Here is a 21,982-nt window from a genome sequence, read left to right as displayed (position 1 = left end):
AGCATTCTTATGCAATATCATGCAATTCTTTGAAATCCCATGAAAGTCTTGGCAATCACATACAATTTGATGCAATCCCGCGTAATCTGTTGCAACTCCACGCAATTCTGTGCTATCTAATGAAATATTTTGCAATCTCACGCAATCTAATGCAATCCCACGCAATTATTTGCAATATAATTTAATGTCATGAAGCCCATTCTATTATTTGCAATTCTATGTAATCTTATGTAATCCCATTCAATCTTATGTATTCCCAGGCAATAAGATGCAATCTAATGCAATATAATGCAATCTTATGCAATCTTATGCAATCCCACAAAGTTCTTTGCAATCCCATGTAATCTTATGAAATCTGATGCAATCTCATGTAACCTAATGCAATCGTATGCAACCCCACGAAATGATTTGCAATACCATGCAATCTTATGTAATCTTACACAATCTCGTGCAATTTTCTTTGTCAATTTTTTCAATTGCAAAAAATTATTTGCATGCAATCTTATGCAATTTCATACAATTCTTTGCAATCCAATGTAATCTTATGCAATCTCACGCAATCTGATGTCACCCCATGTAATTTTTTGCATTGCCATGCAATATTGAACAATACTGCGCAATCTGATGCAATCCCATTCAACAATACCTGATGACCCTACCTTACGAAAATTTGTCTAGGGAATTAAGTACAGGTCTAGGCTGATTTGACTATAATGAAATTCGGAATATTCGGTCAGTTATTTTTTGCCAGCTTGGCTACTCGTCCCAAATAAACAAATTTTTTGGGGGGTCCTCGGAAAATTGAAGATGATTTGTTATTTATTCTTTAGAAATAAGTTAAAGAAAATAAATGGGTCACTATGAAAGTTTCTGGAATGAGATTCTAGAAACGTCGAAGCAACAAATTTCTAATAGTGTTCTTAAGAGCAAGTCTTCAAATGATTTTAGAGGGTGCACGAATATATATGTATTATTGGGGTCTATTTTGAAAAGATATAATAAATTTTTCAATTGACAAATAAGTTCACTATTTTTTCCATAAGAGCATTGAAAAATGAAACCATGGATTTATTTTTTTAAGCTTTCAACTGTACAGTTTATTGGAAGTTGAAAACTTTTAATTTTTTAATTTTAAGGCATTCCATTTAAAGTTTTTAAATCGAGTAGTATTAAAAGCTTCCATTTTATACGTGTGCGTTATTGAGCGTTTGAATGGAAAATGTTCAGCTTAGTTTGAAAAGTTTGAAATTCAAAAGAGAACCCCTTTTAGTGTTTTAATTATCAATTCAATTTTATAATTTCAAAAGAACAGATGTATAGTTTCATGAGTTGGGATCTTTAAAATTGAATTAGCCAGGAAAATATTTAAATGCCGGCAATTTTTTTCGCCGAATAAAACTGCTACCATAAATTGTATCAGACATATTATTTCTCTCGATATTTTTTGTTCATAAATAAAAGTATAATTTTTATACTAATAATATCAAAGTATTGGACAGATAAATAATTTTTTATCCGTAACATTAATTTAAGGTACTTTATTTCCATTGGGGCTCGAAACTTGTGATAATCAAGTAAAAAAGTATAAAAATAATTAATTTCATTTATATTGGCCAGGATATATGAATAAAATAGACCAGAAAAGTTTTAAAAAACTTAGAAATAACCTAGACTTCGAAATCGTTCCATGAATCTCCACCCTAATTTCTTTCTGCTGGAAGGAGAAAAATTGAAATAGATAAAAATAGAGGGATAGGAAAATACAGAACTATTTTGTCAGTTTTAACAGGTACCCTTGCTTCCCTAAAACGCTATCTTTTTTTCATCCTCAGTCTTAATAAAATTATATTTCTTTCTCTACTTTTTGTGACCGAGGACTTTTGTCTTTTTTCATCCCTTAGTCTATCTATTACGAATGCCATTCTTTTTTAATCTCTTTCTCTATCTTTCGTAACCGAGGACCATTATCTTTTTCTTTACTTCATTCTGTCCTGTTCATATAAATTTAACCCTTTATCAATCTCTTTTTATATCTTAACGATCCAATCCTCAAATTTTGTATCCCTCTTAATTTGGGAATTCATCGAAAAGTTCGGGAAATCATGAAAAAAATTAATTTGATGTTACTATGTACCAGGAATAGAACGTAACGCCCATACTTATATACCTACCTATTTAAAATTTATTTCCATAACTTAGTCGACAGCTGTGTCAAGCTTGGCAAAACGGTTTGCGGGGCCTCTACTTATAGGCCCGAAAACTTTTTTCACTTGTTCGTTACTTAAACCGTCAGCCACCTGGCGGAAAAACATTTAGGTTGACGGGGACTGAAAAATATTTACGTAAATTTATTGAAAAATATAGAAAAGGATTAACATGAATAGATAAAGGATAGGATGGGATAGAAAAGAGGTGATTGAAGAAGATAGACGTTGATAGATGTAGGATACGATCAGATAGAGAAGAGGAGAATAGAAAATATAGACGGGAATTTAGTTTAACAGAGGGATAGAAAAATATTGACGTGCATAGATAAGGGATAGGATGGGATGGAAAATAGTGTGTTAAAAAAGATAGACGTGAATTTTGATTAAAATTTGAATAGAAAAAGATAAACGTTGATAGATGTATGATGCGAGTAGATAGGGCATATGATATTGAAAAAGATAGACGTGAATTCAGATTGACACTGAGATAGAAAAAGATAGATGTTCATAATCATAATAAAGGATGCGATAGGGAAGAGGAGATTAAAAGATAGACAGGAATTTAGATTGGCAGGGAGATAGATACAGATTGACAAGGGCAGATGAAGGATAGGATGAAATAAACAAAAAGTTATTGAGAAATATCTAAGTAAATTTAGATTGAAAAATAAATAGAAAAAGATAGACTTTGATAGGTGTAGGATGCAAAGATATTGAGAAGAGGAGATTAAAAAAGATACTAAGGAATTTAGATTAAGGATGAGATAGAAAAAGATAGACGTGGATAGATGTAATATAGGATGATTGAGTGAAGAGCTTTAGAAAAATAGACGGGAATTTAGACCGACAAGGAGATTTTAAAAGAATGGACGTTGATAGATGTATTATCAGATGAGAGAGATAAGAGAAGCTTTAAAAAATAGGGAAGAATTTAGATTGACAAAGAGATAGAAACATATTGAATTGCACAGATAAAGAATAGGATAAAATAGAGAAGCGGATATTGAAAAAGATGGACGGTAATTTATCTTGACAGAGAGATAGAAATTTATTGACGAGGATCTATAAAGTATATGATAAGATAGAGAAAAGGGTATTAAAAAATATAGAAAAAGATAAACGTTCGTAAATGTATGATACGATGATATAGGGAAGAGGATATTAAAAAAGATAGATGTGAATTTAGATTTACAAAGAGATAGTAAGAGATTAACGTGGATAGATAAAGCATATGTTGAGATAGAGAAGATGCAATTAAAAAAGATAGAGGTGAATTTAGATTAACAAAAAGATAGAAAAGGAAGAGCAAGACGTTAATAGATGTGGTATAATATAAGATAAAGAAGAGGAAATTGAAAAAGATAGACGGGAATTTAATTTGACAAAAATAAAAAAAAGTATTGGCGTTGGCAGATGTAGTATATGATGAGTTAGCGACGAGGAGATTAAAAGATATATAGGGGAATTTAGATTATCAAGGAGATATGAAAAGATAGATAAGATGAGATAGAGAAAAGGAAATTTAAGAAGATAGACGGTAATTTAGATTGACACAGAGATACAAAAATATTGACGGGGACAAAGGTTATGATAAGATAGAAACAAGGGGAGTTAGATTGACACAACGATTGTAAAAGATTGCCGAAGATAGATAAATGATGCAATGAGATAAAGATGAGGGGATTAAAAAAAATAGACGTGAATTTATATTCGCAAAGATCTAAAAAATATAGACGTTTGTAGACGTAGGATAGTATGATATAAGAAAGAGGGGATTCAAAAAAATAGAAAGAGATAGTGTTGCGCTGCGGATCACGAGACAGGATAAGCTTATACGTTGGCTTGCGTTAGTGATCACTCCTTGGGACGTTTCGGAACAAGGATCTTACAATAAATCGTTGAATCGATTAATGGTTAATTCATGTTTATTCAAAAGTTAAATATTTTTAATTGAAAGAATACAGTTATAGTTCGCGAGCGATTATTTAGTTATTAACCGATCTGAGAAAAGGGGTTGTTCGTTAGTGTAACTCTCGTTGTTGACTGACTGATTTCAAGGTGCAGAAATCGGGTTCAAGGTTGGATCGCAGATGACAAATTTAAGTGGGGGTGCTAGTGACGTAGTTGATGACGTAGATACAGAAATAGAAAACGTCCTTAAGTTCTGAGGATGAGAGTTCTATTCGGAGAGGTAAAGAAAATCGCAGAGGCGGTGAACTGGACAAAACCCTCAATAAAATTAAACATCTGTTTTTTGTAATCATAAACGACGATTTGAAATAGTAAATTCCTGAAGTGGCTAAAATCTGCCTGACCGTTATTAAACTTATGAGACAGTAAGTCGCGATTGCTGATGGAAAAGGATAATCCTTAAAAATACAACTTTCAAGCAAATAATGAACTCGCGATCTATACTTTTTCGTTAAGGCTTAACATGCCGGCCCCTTTGAATGGTCACGTTCGAAATAATCAACTCTTATTGTTCTTCAATAAAAATAGCGAAGACATTAAGCGATTCAATTACAAGAATGATGATACAATTACAGTTGGAGGTACAATTCACCTAATTATTATATATTATGATCTAGAAATGCAATGAAGTATAAGAAATAAATTGTTGAAGCAATAGGAAATATTTACATGAGAAAAAATCATTATGATGAGCATTTCCCTTTTTAAAGGCTCGGCTGCGTTCGTTGATTCGATTGGTAGTGTAGATATTTTCTTCACGCTGCGTTTTTATTCGCCTCGAGCGGTTTTCACCGTAACCACTCGGACAACATCATCATTTCCAGGGTGAAATGCAATGATACGACCAAAAATCTATTGCATTGGAGACACATTGTCTTCACGCATGGTAACGAGATCGCCGATCTTTACTTTGGTAGTTTCGCCTTTGTGTCATTTCTTCTTGACGTTTGATAAGGTACTCCTTGTACCAACGCCTCCAAAAATGTTGACGCATCTGTTGGACATGTTGCCAAGACAATAAACGTCCTTAAGTAATTTCCTTCAGTTTTTGTTCTGGCATTCTTGTAAATGAGTCATTAATGAGAAAGTGGCCAGGTGTGAGAGCGGCCAAATCGTTGGGATCGGAAAGGATGGGATTTATTGGACGCGAGTTTAGAATTTCTTCTACTTCAATTGCAAAAGTCAATAATTCATCGAATTGCAATAATTTGTCACCAATCACGCGAAGCATGTGGTGCTTAAAAGATTTTTCGGTCGCCTCCCAAAGCCTACCAAAGTGGGGGGATCTCGAAGGGATAAAATGGCACGCGATATTTTTCTCGGTAAGTGCTTCGGTTGTCAGGTCAGATACAAGCTCGATGTAAATTGCTTTGGTTGCGAGACATGCTAAGATAGCCGCACACATGTTTACCTTTCTTCTGTTCCAAGGTCGTTTCTCCTTTATAAAAAAGGGACCACAATAGTCGATTCCCGAAGCTAGGAAAGCGCGATTAAGAGAGAGGCAACTTTTCGGGAAATTCCCCATCGGGTACTGCGGTGTTGCAGGCTTAGCACGTGCACATGTAACGCATTTGTGAATTACATTTTTTACTATGTTTCTTCCGTTTACAATCCAGAAATCTCTGTGGAGAGCATTAAGCGTAGCTTGTGTGCCTCCATACATCATTTTGATGTCTTCTTCGCGAATTACAATTTTAGTCATATGATGACCTTGTGGTACCAAAGCGGGGTGTTTTTTTGATTAAGGAAGGTCAGCTTTATTTAATCTACAGCCTACACGCAACAAGTCTTTGGAATCAATAAAGGGAGACAATGGTGCTAATTTGCCTTCTAAGGCTCGCTTCGATTTTAATTTTTAATTCCTGAGAAAACGCTTCGAGCTGAATAATTTAGATAATTTTCGTTTTCGCTTTTTTCAATTCCTGAATTGAGAATTCACCCAGTAATTTTTCATCAGATTGCGCGTTGTGAGTGACTCGTAAACAAAATGCTGTCAGTCGCTTTAATTTATGGAAAGAAGAGAATTTATCCAAAAATTTCAATTTTTCATTTTTCGCTTGAGTATTTTTTGCTTTGATTTTCGTAACGTGAGATACAATTGTACGCTTTTCTGGTATTTGTTCTATTTCCAATTCAGATCGAGGCCAGAGGTTTTCGTTTTTACTTAGACACGAAGGACCGCTCTGCCATAGATCTGCATTGACAAATTCGTTAGGCAGAAGCCCACGAGACACGAGGTCAGCAGGATTGCTTTCTGAGCGTACATGTCGCCACTCATATGAACTTGAGGCTATTGTCGAATCATACCAAAAAATTGTTTTTTTAAATCATAGGTGATGCAACGCTTGAGAAGTGGCTTCCAATAAATTTACCAGTGGTAAAGCTGCACAAAGCTCTCATCTTGGCAGAGTTGTCGCTTTCAAAGGAGCAACTCTCGATTTTGAACAGACTAATTGCAATACATTTTTTCCGTCTGTAGATGTAGATCGACTGTAGATGCAAGCACCGTAAGCTCGCTCGCATAGCTTAATCCGTCTAGTTGTAAACTCGCGTGAGTATTACTAACATTTTTTGATTTATTTGTATTTTATCGAGTGAGGATAGTTGAGTCCGATAATCGCGCTTCGCTGTGTGTATCTCGAGGGATACCGCCGCATACCAATCTATACCCAATTGCCATAGTTTTTGCATTTGTGTTTTCGAATGAACGATCATTGGACCCAAAAGACCTAGTGGGTCAAACAACTGCACGATTTGTGACAATATATTTCTTTTTGTTACTCTTTTATCGTTGTCGATTTGAGTGAAGGAGTACGCTAAAACATCCTGCTTTGAGTCCCAGTGAACCCCAAGTGTTTTCGTTGTTTCATCTAAATTTAGTAATAAAAATTATTCTTCAGATTTTTCCGATAACGATTCAATTAAACGATGATCGTTGGAGGCCCTGTTGCTCAAATTTAATCCACCCTTGCGCGTTATTTCGATTTGTTTATCGCGTATCAATTCAGCTTCTTCGCGTGTTGAGGCTCCAGTTAGCATGTCATCAACATAAAAGTCCTTTTTTAATATTCGAGAAGCTTTTGGAAAGAATGTAGATTCATCATTTGCGAATTGATGGAGAGACTGAGTCGCTAAAAATGAGGTGGACGAAGTTCCGTAAATTACGCTATTCATCCCTAATATTTTTACGGTCTGTTGGAAATGTTCTCGCCACAAAATCCTTTGGTACTTCTGATCGTCAGGGTGTATTAAAATTTGATGATACATTTTTTTTATATCAGCCATTAGCACAAAAGAATATGAACGGAAACAAGTGAGTATAGGAAACAAGTGAGTATAGAAAACAAGTTCGGCTAATTTGAGATGTGAAGGAACATTTAACTGCGCTTTGTTAATTGATTCTGAAGGCAAACGTGCGTTTATTTCGTCTACTATCAGAAAATAAATATCTAGAGAGAAATTATTAATGCGCGATTTCACGGTGGCGCTTGTCATATATTCTATCTTCGATGACATTGAATTTACATCGCCAAGAGGAATGTCGATTTTTTATTTCAATAAATTTAATTTTGCGGCCATTCGTTTCGTTAAGAGATGTGGTTGTGAGCATGAAGCAAGCAAAACTCTGCATTCGTGAGGCATTCCCTTTTGATCCATTATATAGACAATCGCGGACGGTACGCTATTTTTTAAAGGTATCGCATTCACATGAACCGATTTAACTGGTTTTTCGTATTCGATATGCAATAAAAAATGATGTCTTTCATTGCACGATTTGGAATGACTCGATCTGCAGTCCTCAATGCTGTGATTTGACTTTAGGCAATCAAAACACAGATTTCCCCTTTTGATAATGTTTAGTCGCTCAGAGACCGTCGCATTTACGAGGAATTCACAGTAATGTGTAAAATGAGAACCTTTACATAAATGACAGAAAGGTTTCACTTGTGTCACATACGAGAATAGATTTCGAATATTATCAATTGACTAATAGTTGGAAGCGCGACATGTGGAGTTTCTTCGTTCCATTTTAAACGCAATTGTGGATCTAATTTTGAAACGATTTGATAAACTGGAAAGGATTCTAAGAAGGGTTCGCTTAAGGCCTCAAGTGCACGATAGTGCTTTGTCGCGTTATCAAGAATATCTCCTAGCGCGGTTGCCGATGAATTTTTACAAGAGGATACCTCAAAAAAGGCTCATATTCGATTATTAATTACCGCTGTGGGATCATCATAATATTTTTCTAATATATTTCAGGCAACTGCACAATTCGCGGAAGTGGTCTCTAACGATTCGATTATTTCTGCTGCCTTTTCTAATAGGCAAGACCGCAGATACATTAAGTTTTCGGAGTCAGTGAATTTTCTGTTATTATGAACTGCCGATTTAAAAGTGTTACTGAAACCAGGCCATTTTTCGAATGAGCCTTCGAATTTAGGTAAATCCATATTTGGAACTTGAATAATATCGAAACAGCTACTCATTTCCATTCACTTTTACACTCGCGTTGCTACCTGTATATATTGTTTTTATAGCTTGTGGGAGCCATCCATTGACTCCATACTCTTTCAGGACTTCCCAAGGTTTACTTCTGTCTACCGTGTCAAAAGCTTTCTCTAGGTCAACAAATGCAGAGAAAACTTGTTTTTCTACTTTCAAACTTTCTTCTGTTATCTGCCTTAAGCTAAATATTTGATCCGTACATGACCTTCCTGGCATAAACCCACTTTGAACTTCCCAAATCTTTGCTTCTGTTATTTTTATTACCCTACGAATAAGTATTTTTGAACTCGATAATTGGCTTGGACGATTTCATATACTGGATGATCTATGCGAGATATATGATTTACAGTAACATTAGATGTTTTCCGAATAATAGGATTTCGCGTTTCAATTTGAAGGATCGGAATTTGAGCTACCTGGACCGTGCGCAAGAGCTAAAATTTGAGAATTTGTGGACTGTATAATTGACGCATGAGAAGGACTACCAACCGCGAGAATTGCCTTAGTCTTCCTGATCGCGAAACAAACTTCATCCTCAAAGTCACTTCTCTCTTTATCTTTCGCATCTAAATCTGTTTCCAAAACTAACGATTCCATTTGTGATTGAATCGTATTAAAAAGATCATCAATGTTTTCTACTCTAGCGAACTTTTTCCGCAATACCTCTACAATCATCTCGCTTGCTGGCCTTTCAACACAGTTTTTCAGTTTAGTTACTTTAGTCTTTAGAGTGGCACGCTCTCGAACGAGTTTTTTGTATGGTGCAACGTTTTCTGGATCTATTTTGAACAGAAATTATAATTTAACTAATTAAAACAGAGCAATTCAATCACGAAAAAATAAATTTGGGTGGGAAGTATACATAGAGATAATGACCCAGATAACAAGCATGAAAGACTTACGTTTACGTTGGTTGACTTGGGCTGAGTTGTTTCTATTGCCGGCTGATAGGCTGCACTGCTGATATGCTGCGATTCAATGGTATCCTAGGATTTTCGATTCGATAATGAATTCTCTGCTGATTCTGCTTCCATCCATGTGATATGACGTTGCAGGATCTGTGTTGCTGTATTTTGTATGAGCCAATACAAGATTGTTAGTTGCATGGAAATCAACACACACTTTATAGTTTCATTTTCTTTAGAAAGTTCACTTTTTGAATTGAGCCACTCACATTTGAGTGTCACTTTTTCAGATTACGTTCACAAGCTCGTTAAAATTCGATATTATTTGACACTCGAAGCACAAATGATTGTCCAATCACGTTTTCGTTAAAGTTCATTGATAAGTGTTCGTTATTTTCATATTCGATTTTCGTTTTCGTTATTCGATTACGTTGTTTTATCACTCGCGATTGTATTCTATCCACAGGTTTTTTTTTCGATAATGGATGTGAATAATTTACATTAAACTCACTATCCGGCTCTCGAAGGACCATATGTTGCGCTGCGGATCACGACACAGGACAAGCTTATTCGTTAGCTTGCGTTAGTAATTATTCCTTGGAACGTTTAGGAACAAGGATTTCTCAATAAATCGTTGAATAGATTAATGTTAAATTCACGTTTATTCAAATGGTAAATACTCTAAATTGAAGGAATACAGTTATAGTTCGCGAACAATTATTTAGTTATTAGCCGATCTGAGAAAAGGGGTTGTTCGTTAGTGTAACACTCGTTGTTGACTGACTGATTTCAAGGTGCAGAAATCGGGTTCAAGGTGGGATCACAGATGACAAATTTAAGTGGGGGGTGCTAGTGACGTATTTGATGACGTAGATACACAAATAGAAAACGTCCTTAAGTTCTGAGGATGAAACAGGCTACAGGGTTCAGGATTAGCAAGGGTCTAGTCGGATAGGTAAAGAAAATCGCAGAGGCGGCGAACTGAACAAAACCTTCAATAAAGTTAAACATCTGTTTCTCAAAATCATAAACGATGATTTGAAATAGTAAATTCCTGAAGTTGCTAACATCTGCCAGACCGTTATTAAACTTAGGAGACAGTAAGTCGCGCTTGCTGATGGAAAAGGATAATCCTTAAAAATACAACTTTCAAGCAAATAATGAACTCGAGATCTATACTTTTTTAGACTTAGGATATAATGGAATAAAAAATAGGTGATTAAAAAAGATAGACGGCAATTCAGATTGATAAGGTGATATAAAAAAATAGACCTTGATAGATGTAGGATAAGATGAGGTAGATAAGAGGAGATTGAAAAAGATAGACGAGAATTTAGATAGGCAAAGAATCAGGAAAATATTGGCTTGTATAGATGAATGATGGGTTGAGATAAAAAAGAGGACATTGAAAAATGTAGACGGTAATTTTGCTTGAGAGAGATATAAAGATATTCACATCGATAGATAAAGTATAAGATGAGATAAAGAAAAGGATATTGAAAATGATAGAAAAAGATCAATGTTGACTAATGTGTGATACGTTGAGATAGGGAAGAGGATACTGAAAATGATTGACGTGGGTGAATAAAGAATAGAATAAGGTAGAAAAGAGGGATGAAGGATATAGACATGGAGTGACATTGAAAAATAGATATAAAAAAAAACTTGGATGGATATATGTGATGAGATAGGAGAGAGGACATTAAAAAAGATAGACAAAGGGCAGGGTGAGGTAGAGAAGAGAGTATTAAGAAAGATAAATAAGAAATATTATTGGCAAATAGATAGAAATTAGGAAATTATATACTTAATAGATACAGATTACCATGAGATAGAGAAGAGAGTATTTAAAAAAGACACACATGAATTTAGATTGAAAGAGAAATAGAAAGATACTGAAGTATATAGATACAAGATAGGATAAGAAAGGGAAGAGTGCATTAAAAAAGACTTTAATTTTGATTGAAAAATAGATAGAAAAAGATAGACGTGTATAGCCAAGGATAGGATAAGGTAGAGAAGAACATACTGAAAAAAACTTGAATTTAAATTTACAAAGAGATAGAAATTAGAAAATAGTTGTTGATAGATGCAGGGTACGATGAGATAGTGTAGAGGAGATTAAAAAGAATAGACAGAAACTTATATTCACAGAAAGATAGAAAGATATTAAATCGGATAGATGAAGGTCGGGATAAGATAGATAGGAAATTAGATTAACAGAGATAGAAAAAGATTGACAGGAATTTATATTGACAGAGAGACAGAGACAGCTTGACGTGGATAGATAAAGGATAGGATGAGATAGAAACTTGTGTATTGAAAAAGATAGACGTGAATTACAACGTCGAAACAAGTTTCTACAGACTGTTTACGTTCCTAGAGGCTGACTTAGTCGCAAGACCAGTGCAAGGAAACCCCTGAAAATGCTCTTATATTGACGCTCTTCTGCATAATACGATGAGATAAAGATAATTTTATTGAAAAAGATAAACAAAGAATTTATATTGGCAGTGAGATAGAAAATGATTGACGTGAATAGATAAATGACAGGATCAGATTAAACATTTTTCAAAAAGATAGGACCTCTATCTTCTTACTGCCGGCAGGGCTTCCCGCATACAAATTTCCCTAATTACAATAAATTAAATATATGTGCAACTAAAGTAGACACTAATCGCCTGATGTTTCGCTCAATCAAGCAATGTATTGTCAGGAACTGCTGTATCCCAGGGATAGGTCTCCGAGCAAGGAATTACTGCCTTGCACAACCTATAGGACCTGTTCTAGACATGTTCCGGGTGATATATTCTCAACAGTCCACGAGGTCTTCGTACCCGAAACGCTGCTCGCTCGGAATTGCTCTAAACTATTGAAAATTATGTCCTCTCCTTATCTCTCTGCTCTTGGATGCTGGCCCTGACCTCTTAAGTCAACTTGAATTCAAATCCGACAGAGATAATTGAAATAACCACCAACTACGAACTCAAAATCATTAAGCATGTAATTGTTTAATGTGCGGAACTTCAGATTGTAAGCTTTGAAACTTTCCTCAGTTTGACTATCCTGTTTTTGAAAACAAATGATTAAATCCAACTCTTTACGCATCAAATGACTACGGTCAATCTCGACAGTCGCAAAACTGGCTAAACTGGCAAGATGGATTTCTAAAGTTTTCCTGTCCCCTGGTCAAACATAAAGGCTCATGCGAGTACTTTTAATAAAATTGGATTCATCTGCAGGTTATCACTGAATGTGACTAAATTTCTACAGTAATCCTAAGCCCTCCTTAGTAATAGAATAGTAAAAGTTAGCTAGACTTAAATGAATCAGCCTGGATTTAGTAACAACAATTGCAATGTTAGTTTAAATATAAATGTTTATAGCCACTGATGTTAAATTTTTCTCGAAAGAGAAACAACTCGTAAAAATGTAGCCCAGCGAAGGTGGATTGCTCTAGATTATTTCGGGTTACCCTGAATTACCTTTAAATACAGAACTAGTCTGGATTATCTCAAATAATCCAAAATTTATTGGATTACCTTGAGTTATATTAAAAAATTAAAGTAGATTAGTCCGCCTAAACTAAATTCACTAAAATTTTCAACCAAAATCGATTTATTTTTAACAAAATTGTTAAATTTGCAATTAAAAGTTTTCACGTTCAATCAAAATTTTTTTTTTAAAAAGTAGTGCAACCTCCAACAAAGTAGCTGAAAATTAAACCAAGAAGATTAATTTTCTAACGAGAAAGACGAATTTTTAGCAAAATACTTGAAATTTTAATTTAAGAAAAGGTAATTTTTAACCAAATAGTTGAATTTTCTTCAAGTTAGTTGAATTCCTAACCCAAAAACATCAATTTTCAACTACCAAGAACAAATTTCTATCGAAAAACACCAATTTTAAACCAAATCCATAATTTTCTACCAACTAGTTGAATTTTCAAGTAAAAAGATACATTTATAATCAAAAATGGAATAGTCAAATTTTGACTTAAAAAAATTAATTTTGAAAGAAAAACTAATTTTCAACTGATTAATTAAACTTTTAAAGAAAATAGTTCAATTTTGAATGAAAAAAATCAGTTTAGAAGCAAGACGAGTTTTGTTGCCAACTAAAACTACTTTTTAACCAAATTTATAAACGTTCAAATAGTTGAATTTTCAAAAAATAGTGTAGTCTTGAAACAAAAAGACAAACTTTCAAGCAAGAACCCTAATTTTCTGTAAAAAAAGGAAATTTCAACAAAATAAAATCATTTTAATCTGAAAAAGACAAATTTTCACCGAAAAATAAGCAGTTAAATATTCATTTTAAAAAATTCATAGCAATTCTACAAAGGTGCATTTTCAAGTTAATCGTCGAACTTTCAAAGAAAAATAAATTAAAATGCAACCTAAAAATATTGAATTTTTAATCTGCGAAAAAGAAAAATTTGTTAGAAGACAGTTGAAGTTTCAAGTATAAAATTCTTTTCATACCAAGAAAGATGACTCTTCTAACATTGAAGATTAATTTTCTACAAAAAGACGATTAATTTTCGTACCAGAAAGTCAAATTTTTTAACATTTTTTAACCTATAAATACTAAATTATTTCCAACCAAAAAAGAGTACGTAAATTTTTTTATAAAACATTAATTAAAAAAAAAACGAATATTCGACAAAGAAGTGAAGTTTAAAATCAAAGATAAGACTCTTAAAAAGTTTATTTTTCACAAAGTACTTAAACTTTCATCTAAGAAATGGAATTTTCAACCATAAGTATGAGTTTTTAATCAAATAGTTAAATTTTCAACCAAAAATAAAAATTTTCCACAAAGAAGTTTAATTGTTAACAAAATATATGAAGTTCTGTTTTATTTTATATCAAATAGTTCAATTTTTGAACAATTATTTAAATTTTTAACACCAAGCATAATTTAAAAAAATAAAGGTAATTTTCAACTAAATGGTTAAATTTTCTACCAGATTGTTGAATTTTCGAGCTGAAAAGTATAATTTTTTACACGCAGTTCACTTCTCATCCTGAAAATGTGGATTTTCAACTAAAATGATGAATTTTCAATCAAATTTGAACAAATTAAAAAAATAGTTTATCTGAAAACAAAGTAGTGGATTTTTCAAACAAAAAATACGATTGTTCAACAATGTAAATGAATTTTCAGACGAATAGTTGAATTTTCAACCAGAAAATATCAATTTTAAATTAAATATATAAATTTCGAACCAAAACTGGAATAGTTACATTTTCAGTTAAAACAAAAATTAATTCGCACAGCAACTGAAATTTAAGTTTCAACAATAATTCTAATCTGTGAAATACTTGCACCATATAAAAAACGTTGTATATTCTTAAGATCAAAAAACTCAATATCAATGGATACTTTTCTTGACTGGTAAAAAACCAACAAAAACTAATAAAAATGTTTAAAATTTGAATCAATAATTAGTAACTATTTTAATAGCATAATTTTATTTTTGTTTACAGATATTCAAGAATTTTATGAGCTAACATTGCTTGACGAATCGAAAACGGTTCAGCAAAAGACAGCTGAGACGCTCCGGATTGCTGATAAGTGGGAGGCTAGTGATGGACCAATCACGCCCACGCCAACCTACGCTCAAAATGATGTAAGTCCTTTTTTTATAGAAAAAATAAACTTTTATCTGATGTCAGGAGGTAAATATAGAAGAATATAATTTCTTAAGGAAAAAGGATGTCTGCGGGTCAGGGAAATTTGAAAATTGGGGGAAAATGTTATCAAAGAATTTTCCAAAGCTTACAAATTTTAATAGGATTTAAAAGGTTTAAAAAATTTTTGGGTATTTTTAAAAATTCTAAGAAATTTTCGAAAGCTCTAAAAAGTTTCGAAAGATTTCAAAAAATTCCAAGGAATTTTGAGTAGATTGCAATAATTTTCAGGTATTCCAATTAATTTTACAAATTTTCTTTTGCTTTTACGACATCCAAAGAATTTTCAAGATCTTTATAAAGTTTCAATGAATTTCCAAGGATTTTAATAATTTAAAGAAATTTGAAAACATTTTCATGGAATTTAATGAGTTTTCCAGAATTTCGGAAGATGTGGAGCGATTTTATGGGACCCATTAAGGTTTAGAATATTCAAAAAATTTCAAAGAATTTTAGATCTATTTCAGTAATTTAAAGATTTTTTAAACGAATTATAATATTTTAGGGCATTTAAAAATATTTCAAGGCATTTTGAGATATTTTATATCCTACATAAGATTCGAAGTAATTTTGAATATATTTCATTAAATCAAAGAGATTTTAAAGTATTTTAGCGTATTATTGAAATTTCTAATTACTTTTCACGAGAGTCAAATAATTTTAAGGGAATTTAAAAGATTCAAAAGTACTAAACATATTTTAGGGTACTTTGAAAAATTTGAAATATTGTGCGTTATTGGAAATTAGTTGAAGAGTTTTTTATTTGATTTTAGTAATTAAATTGGATTTAAAGAATTTCAAATACATAAGGGTAATTAAATTTTTTTTAGGATTTTGAATATTTTGGGTGATTTTTAATTGATATTAATAATTACAAAGGATTGTAAATGATTTATTATATTTAAAGGTTTTTTGAAATATTTCAATTAATTTTTAATGGATTTAATTAAATTTAATTGATTTCAAAGAATTTCAAATATTTTATGGTATTTTCAAAAATTCCAAGTAATTTTCAAAACTTTTAAACAATTTTAATAGATTTTAAAAGCATTCAATATATTTTAATAAATAATCTATAATTTGAAAAAATATCATAAGGTTTCATGTAATTGCACGGAATTTATTAATATTTTAATGCATTTCAAAGAATATATGAATAAGAATCCCGGGATTGATAGAATTCCAAAAAAATTTAATATAATTTTTTTTTCTAGAAAATTTAAAGACTTTTAAAGATTTCAAGATATTCAAAAAGGATTTAAAGGAATTTTCAAAAGATTTCAATGAACCAAGGGATTTCAAAGTATTTCAAATATAAAATATTATTTTTTTCAATTTCAAACAATTGTTAAGAGCTTCATAAAAATATAAGCAATTTAGAAGATTTTAGACATTTTAAAACGTCTTGGGGTTATTTTAAATAGGTTTGAATAGTTTAAAGTGATTCCAAAGGATTTAAAAAATTTAAGATATATTTAAAAATTTCAAGGAATTTTGAAATGCTTCAGAAAATTTCTAGGGATTCCAAAAGATTTTAAAGTAATTAAAATATTTTTTTGTGGTTTTACATTATATCAAAGCATTTTCAAAAGTTCTAAAAAGTTTTAAGGGATTTCGAACAATTATGAAGGATTTGAAATACTTCAAGGTATTTTAAAATATTCCAAGGCATTTTCAAGTGATTTAGAAATTTTACATAAATTTACAAGGGTGTCATTGATTTTAAAGGATTGATAAAAATTAACAAAATATAATTTAGCTATAGAATATCTTTTAAGATTACAAGGAATTTTATCATATTTTTGAAGATTTTCATGATTTTAAGGGTTTTCAAATTCTTGCAACGTGTTTAATATTATATAATTTCATGGTTTCGAGGTACTTTCAAAGATATAATTTTTTAAAAAGATTTTAGAGTATGTTAAAAGAGCCCAAGGTGTTTTCAAATAATTTCAATAATTAACAGGAATTTTAAAGGACGTTAAATATCTTTGGATATTTGAAATAATTAAAAGTAATTTTAAAGAGAATTAACAAATTTGAATGAATGTTAAAAAATTTAAAGAACTTGAAATATCTTAGGGTTATTATTCTACAATTTGAAATGATTTTAAAGGATATAAAAATTTATAGGGCAGGTTTAAAAATTACAAGGAATTTTTAAGTTCATTAGAATATTTCAAGGGATTTCAAAGGATTTGACGTATTTTAGTTTTTTTAAAGATCCAACGACTTCAAGAGTTTTAAAAATCTTGAAGGGTTCTCAGAAGATGATAAAGGATTAAAAATGTTGAAGGGTACTTTGAGCTATTCCAAGTAATTAAAAATTTTTTTTTAAAGTTTGAAGGGACTTTAAATATCTTAAAAAATTAAAAAATGCAAGGGATTTCAAAAGGTTTAAAAAGGTTTGAAATATTTTTATGAATTAAACAAAAAGTCCATTTCAATTTAAATTAATTTCCATAATTTAGAAAAAATGTAAATGCTTATAAATATCTTCAGTAAGTTTATAAGATTGCAAGGCATTTTCAAGGGACTTAATACATTTCATAGGCTTTTAACGCATTTGAAGAAATTCAAAAAATTCAAGGGATTTTTACAGATTTCAAAATATTTGAAAGATTTCAGGGAATTTGAAAAGATTCCAATCAAGTTTAAATTAATTTGAATAATTTAAAAGAATTTTAAAGGGTTTTACATCCAGAAAGTTATTTGAAAATATTAAAAGGGTTTTTCAAAAGAGTTTACAAAATTTTGAAGGATTTTCAAAGATTTTGAGAAATTAAAACTACGGTTATAACGAATTTCGTTGAATTTCGAAAGATACGAAATTATTCTCCAGGACCTATAAGGTTTCAAATAATTTGAAGGGCTTTAAGGCATTTTCAAGAGATCAAAAAATGATAAGGGATTTCCAAGGATTTTGAGGAATGCAAAAACAATGTTCCTGTGCTTGTGAAGAATTTTATAGAATTTCGGAAAAATTGGAACGATTTTACAGTACCTATAAAGTTTTAAATATTTAAAAATATTCCAAAAAATTTGAATGGATTTAAAAAATTTGAATAGATTTTAAAGGGTTTGAATAATTTTAGGATTTCAAAAAGCTTCTATGGCACTTTCAAAAAACTTACCAAATTTTAAGGGATTTCTAAGTATTTTAAACGATAAAAAATTTTTGGATGTTGCTGTAAAGTATTTCATGGGATTTAACAAGATACGGACCGATTTTACAAGTCCTATAAAGTTTTAAAATATTTAAAATAATTCGAAGGCATTTTCAACAGTTTTAAAAAATTTGAAGGACTTTAAATACTTTTATAGGATTTTAGAAGCTGAAACTCAATTATAGTTATTTTGATACATTTAGCAGGATTTTAGGAAATATAATAGAATTTCTAACTTACTGAATTCAATGCATTTTTGCATATTTTGCAATCATTATTAATTCACTTAAATTTTTTTAATCTCTTTGAGCATAAAAAATCTCTCCGTTTTAATTACTTTTTAAATGAGAAAATGTTCACTTTTTACATTTTTCAATTACCTTGTGCTGTAGCAGCCCTGAGACTGAAAAATAAATTTTAAAACTTTTTGTACCATTTTCGAAATATTCTATATCAAACCTTATACGAAATTCGAATTTTTACCTTAAAATATTGCTGGTCAGAGAAAATGAAGAACTAGGAAAAAATTCACGGAAAAGTTTGAAAATTTTAAAAATGAAGTTTTGCGGACACCCTGAAAAAGACTAAGAAAAATAAAAGCACCTTTTTACATTAGTTTAATATAAATATTTTTGAATTACAATTATAAAACAGTGTTTAATAAATTTAAAAAAAATACTCGTGCAAAAATAGGGATAATTAAAGAAATGTATTGCTTTAGAAATATTAAATTTGACCACAAATAATACACACATCCGTAAGAGACAGTATAACGCTTTCCATCACGAACACTAATGGTGCTTCCTGGCCTACACAATTAGCGCTAGTAATTATAATCCATAGTCGATTGGTTGAAATTGCGATATCGTGGAAACCACAGATCAATCCTGCCAAATTTTCGATTTTAATTGCTAATTGTTTCCCCACATAACAGAGGAATCGTGTTTTCTGGGTTCTGTGTTTCGCGCAGGGTGGCAAAACATTTGCGCAGTTTGTGTTCATACATGTGTTCAAGTACGTCGTTGACCAATTGGAAAATTTCAAATACCTACTAATTAAATTAATTAAATAAAAAACACACGGATTAAATATTTCTTCTAAATTTAATATTACTTATCTTTATTTCACTTTATTTTATTATTTATTTTTATATTATTATATGGTTTAAAAACATAAGAGATGTTTTCTAAATAAAAAAGGTTTTTAAAAATAAAGATCTATCTAGAATTAAATAAAACCATGTCTAACGTAAGACTCAATAATTTTTCCATCTTTGTTTAGTAATACTTTATTCAGCACCATGAAGAATATAAAATAAGATTAATCATAATATAATATAAAATTTTCAAATAAATCATTTGTTTTTAAAAGTTTTTGAAGACTTTAATTTGAGTTAAATTAATTTATAAGACTTGAAAACAAGAAAATAAGTATTATCAGTTTGTTTTTAAATTTATATCAATATAATTTTTACAAAATCCTTGAGAAAAGTGAAAAAAGATTTTTGAATACTTAAGAAGTGTCAAAAAATAATCTAGAATGTTTTAAAGACATTTATTTTATAGGATGTTACAAAATATTAGAAAAATTCGTTTGTTTTTAAAAGATTTTTTGGACTTACAGAAGTTTCGAATAATATAGGAAATATTTAGATATATTTTCAGAAGGTTTTCCAAATTTTTAAATATTTCTAATCTATTGAAAACTTCTTAGATTTTAAAAAATAAGGTTAAGCTGACTAGAACTTTTCTTGAAAATTGGAAAAATCATTTAAAATGTAAAAAATTTGCATTAGAACCTTCTAAATTTTCTCCAGAAATTTAAGAAAATTTGTTTATTCTCTTGAAACTTATCAAAATTCTTCTAAAACTTCTAGTTTTTTTTTTTAATCTTTATAAATTCACATTTCTGAAAATCTTTTAAAGTTTTCAACATTCTTTTTGCATCTCTCAAATTCCGCTAATTATTTGTGTAATTTACTCTATTTTATCTTTTTATTTTTTAATATTACTAAATTGAAACATTTTGCTTCAAAATCTTGTATATTCTATTTCAGAATTTAAATAAATAGTTTTAAATGCATAAAAACCTTTTTCAATTTGCTTTTAAAGTTCATTTTAAAAAAATATAAAACTCATTTAAAATTCTCGCAGGAATATTAAGAAAAGATTTTTTTAAATCTTGTCATATCTTCCAAACGTTTAAAATTTATTCAAATTTTGCTAATTTTTTTCATATTCTACAAAATTAGAAAAATTGCATCAAAATATTTTAGATACTTCTTTGAAAGCTTTTGATATCTTTTAAAATCTTTTTAAATAATCTCTTAAAATTAAATTTTTAAAATAAAAAAATTATTTTGATCTTTCCTTGAAACCTAACAATTTTGTATTTATTATCGTGAAACCTTAAAAAAAATGTTTTTAATCTTTCGAAGTTTTAATTATTTTTAAATCGTTTTAAAACTTCTGAATAGCTCTTAAACTAAGTTAATTTTTTTAAATAAAATTATGTATTATGGAAAAATTGCACTATTTTACTTTACATTCTTTTACCCTATTTTTGTAAATTTTATAAAATAATTTAAAATATTTAGTGATCTTTTCCGGTATTCTCTGAGAATTTATTACAAAACAATTATTTAAAGTTTCCCCATGATTTTAAAAATTCTTTTTTATTCTCTGGGCACCCTGAAAAATTCAGTTTACCTACAGATTTGTTAAATCCTGAAAAATTAAAAAAATGGTTTGAAAATCTTTCATATTCTTTTTTCACTCATTTTGAAATCTTCAAAACATTATATTATTATTTTAAAATATTACCTAAATAATTTAAAATTTTCCCAAAAATATTTAACAAAATTTTACCTGAAATCTTTCATAATTATCAAAGAGGATCTTATTTTTTTTCGAATTCTTCAAAATAAGTTTTTGCCCATAATTAAATTTTTCTTATCTCAATTAGGTTTAAAAAAATTTAGAAATAAGCTAATGATATCCAACTTTATCGCCACAGGTGGCAGAGACTTTAAAACTAGGGAAATCGAAGTAAATTTAGGGATGTAAAAAATAAAAATTGAATTCTCATCATAAATCACTAGGTTAAAGTTGATTTGAAAATACAAAATTAAATTTCTTAGTATGAATCTTCGACATTCCTTGATAGAACCAAAATATTTCTTTTGAATTGAAGAAATAATTTTTTACCTACATTTATTACAAATAAATTACAGAAACAACCCCTTTACATCTTTTAACAAAATTTAATTGATTAGCAAAAAGGCGGGGATGAAGAAAAAATCTTGTGAAAGTCTTACATTTTTTTAGCTCTAGATAACGCTAACATTTTTTTTCGCGTTTACAAAAAATTATAGGTAAAAATGTTACAAGTTTATGATTCTGATTTTTAAATATTAATGATCAGGGAAAACCCAGGAAAACTTAAAATAACGTTTTGCGAGACCCTGATAAAAGATTCTTGATAGTAATTGATTTGATTTTTATTAATATCCTTTTTTGAATTTTCTTCTT

General features: G+C 30.2%; 2 protein-coding genes across 11 annotated transcripts in view; one reads left to right on the top strand and one right to left on the bottom strand.

The window, feature by feature from the left end:
• LOC117181543 (disks large 1 tumor suppressor protein) overlaps positions 1-21,982 on the top strand; it is a 1,257,521-nt gene that overhangs the window by 363,061 nt on the left and 872,478 nt on the right. For all 10 annotated transcript variants that reach the window (XM_033374344.1, XM_033374348.1, XM_033374350.1 and 7 more), the window contains exon 2: positions 15,082-15,224. The gene's annotated coding sequence lies outside the window, so the exon portion shown is untranslated. The remainder of the gene's footprint in view (positions 1-15,081; positions 15,225-21,982) is intronic.
• LOC117181082 lies at positions 5,206-5,880 on the bottom strand. Its single transcript, XM_033373650.1, has one exon. It carries the CDS (start codon positions 5,878-5,880, stop codon positions 5,206-5,208), a length of 675 nt encoding a protein of 224 aa, XP_033229541.1.

Source organism: Belonocnema kinseyi, chromosome 10 (genome assembly GCF_010883055.1).
Source record: "Belonocnema kinseyi isolate 2016_QV_RU_SX_M_011 chromosome 10, B_treatae_v1, whole genome shotgun sequence".
In the NCBI taxonomy this organism is placed as follows: Eukaryota; Metazoa; Arthropoda; class Insecta; order Hymenoptera; family Cynipidae; genus Belonocnema; species Belonocnema kinseyi.
The sequence above is the reverse complement of the archived record's forward strand: the minus strand, read 5'-3'. Positions and strand labels throughout refer to the sequence as shown.

What these genes read in the sequence shown, in the direction of transcription:
- LOC117181082 (XM_033373650.1), bottom strand. Translation starts at nt 5,880, where the DNA reads ATGACTAAAATTGTAATTCGCGAAGAAGACATCAAAATGATGTATGGA.